The 2,071-nt window shown below is 43.8% G+C and overlaps 1 protein-coding gene across 1 annotated transcript in view; it reads left to right on the top strand.

Moving 5' to 3' along the window:
- Positions 1-914: 914 nt before the first annotated feature.
- LOC143277393 (monocarboxylate transporter 12-B-like) overlaps positions 915-2,071 on the top strand; it is a 19,129-nt gene continuing 17,972 nt past the window's right edge. Inside the window, exon 1 of the mRNA XM_076582181.1 lies at positions 915-959. Coding sequence (XP_076438296.1) covers positions 915-959 — 45 coding nt within the window. The remainder of the gene's footprint in view (positions 960-2,071) is intronic.

Genomic DNA, 2,071 nt, shown 5'->3' with positions numbered 1-2,071 from the left:
CACAGGTGACCTTTTTTTTTTTTTTAGTGAAGAATCGTGCAGTCCCTTCCCCTCTCTCTAGCCTACCGACACTCACAGTCCCACAGGTGCAGATACTGCCACGTGTAGAACGACCTCGGCAGGTGCAGGTTTTTTCTTGGGAGTTCTGTCTCCTACTAGGACTTCCAGCCAAGGATAAGACCCCCCACACCCCCTGCCCTTTGGTCATCCTCTTCCGCCTTTACAGCCGTTGGGAAAGGTTTCCTCCTCCGCCTAGTCCGTCGTTGGGAGACTTCACATGCGGCAGGTAGTACTTGGTTACATGGTACCAGTAGCAAGGGCTATGCCTCTGATCTGACCAACTCGTGGAGACGTGCAATATAGTGCTTTAACTTCAATCGTGTGTATCTCAAAGAACGGGGAAAGCAGAACGAAAATGATAACAATATTAATAATAATGATAACAATAAAAGACGGAAAAGGAGAAAATAAATCCGAACGAGAGGAGTCTGCTGGATCACTTGTTTCAAGGATCAACTACATTATTAGTTTGATGACAAAAAGAGTATAAAACATGTATGTTCGGCGAAGAGTGATCATCTGACAAGCATATAAACCACTCCATAGAGCGTCGTCGATACAGTCAAAAGGATTAATTTTGCTGTCGCGTTTTACAGGATTTGTCTATCAGACAATGTGTCAGTAGAGAAAAAAAATTAAAATAGACGAAGATGCAATGCAGAGGTGTTTTTTTGTTTTTGTTTTTGTTTTTTTGTTTGTTGTTTTTTTGTTTGTTTGTTTTTAGTGCAGAATTATCAATAACAGCAATGTTTGTCTTTTATTGTTGAGTGCACGGGTCATTTATCATAAGATTCAATGCCAATTTACCACTTAGTGATAGGGATGCACGCACTGGCATGTGCATGAGCGTGTGCATGGATGTGTCTGTGTTCGGGGGAAGCGGGGAGGTGGGAGCATGGGTCTGTGTGTGTGTGTGTGTGTGTGTGTGTGTGTGTGTGCGCGCGAGCGTGTGTCGGGAAACTTTGGCCGCTTGTGAGTCTTGTGTAATCATTAAGCTGATACCTGTCGGTGGGCAAACATCTCATGACCACACGGAAGGATTCAGAATCAGGTTCGTTTTTCAATTGTCTTCTTCCAATGGCTCACCTCGATCAAAACTGTTCGAAAGTTAAAATGACGCGCATTAGTTAAGTGCGTTGAAAATATCTAGGTTATATAATCAATAACAGCAGCAACAGCCGCAGTAGGTGGTAATTGTACCGACTTGTACACCTACTTTGTAGTAGCAATTGATAAGTTCAGATGTGCTGTGAATGGATTCTTGTCAGCCGGCGGGAATACACAAGCGGCTTTATTCGGTGCCGGTACAGTTATCGTTCAGTGACTATGTAATGTAAAACGAAGCGCAAAATACTCAGTTCACGGCCTAGGACCATTGAGTGTAACAAAGCATTCAAATCCACGGACAGGCGTGTCTGCGTGCGTGTGGCGTCGAAACGACCATCAAGAGTTATCTCCTCTCGTCAGAGGATCCAACCACCGCAACCACGAGTCACATTTGACTCCGATGCCTGGCCACAGACAGACAGACAGAGAGAGAGAGAGAGAGAGAGAGAGAGCCGATCTCATCTGCATTCCAGCTCACTTGACGCGAGTGAACACAGTAACTACTGCTTTTGTGGATGCATATGTGTGCAACCTGTAGAAATGCTATCATTATGCTATTTGTTAGTGTCCGCGTTTGCACTTTGCTTAAACTGGTGATTTTTTTCGAGGTGTGTGTGAACAAGAGAGGAGAATCGAGCACAGGCTGGTGTACGCTGTTGTAATTTTTTTTCTTTGTCTTTTTTTCACATCTTTTGTGAGACTGTCGTTCCTGGGTGTTCTTGGTGACTTGTGAGTGATTCGGTTGGTATCAGTGTTATGGTTTATGACTTATACAGCGTGTGTGTGTGTGTGTGTGTGTGTGTGTGTGTGTGTGTGTGTGTGTGTGTGTGTGTGTGTGCTCAAACAAACAAAAGAGCAACCAACAACAACTTAGTACAACAACAAACGTATCTTTTATATATAT

This window comes from Babylonia areolata, chromosome 2 (assembly GCF_041734735.1).
Source record: "Babylonia areolata isolate BAREFJ2019XMU chromosome 2, ASM4173473v1, whole genome shotgun sequence".
In the NCBI taxonomy this organism is placed as follows: domain Eukaryota; kingdom Metazoa; phylum Mollusca; class Gastropoda; order Neogastropoda; family Buccinidae; genus Babylonia; species Babylonia areolata.
This window is presented reverse-complemented; position numbering and strand designations above follow the sequence as displayed.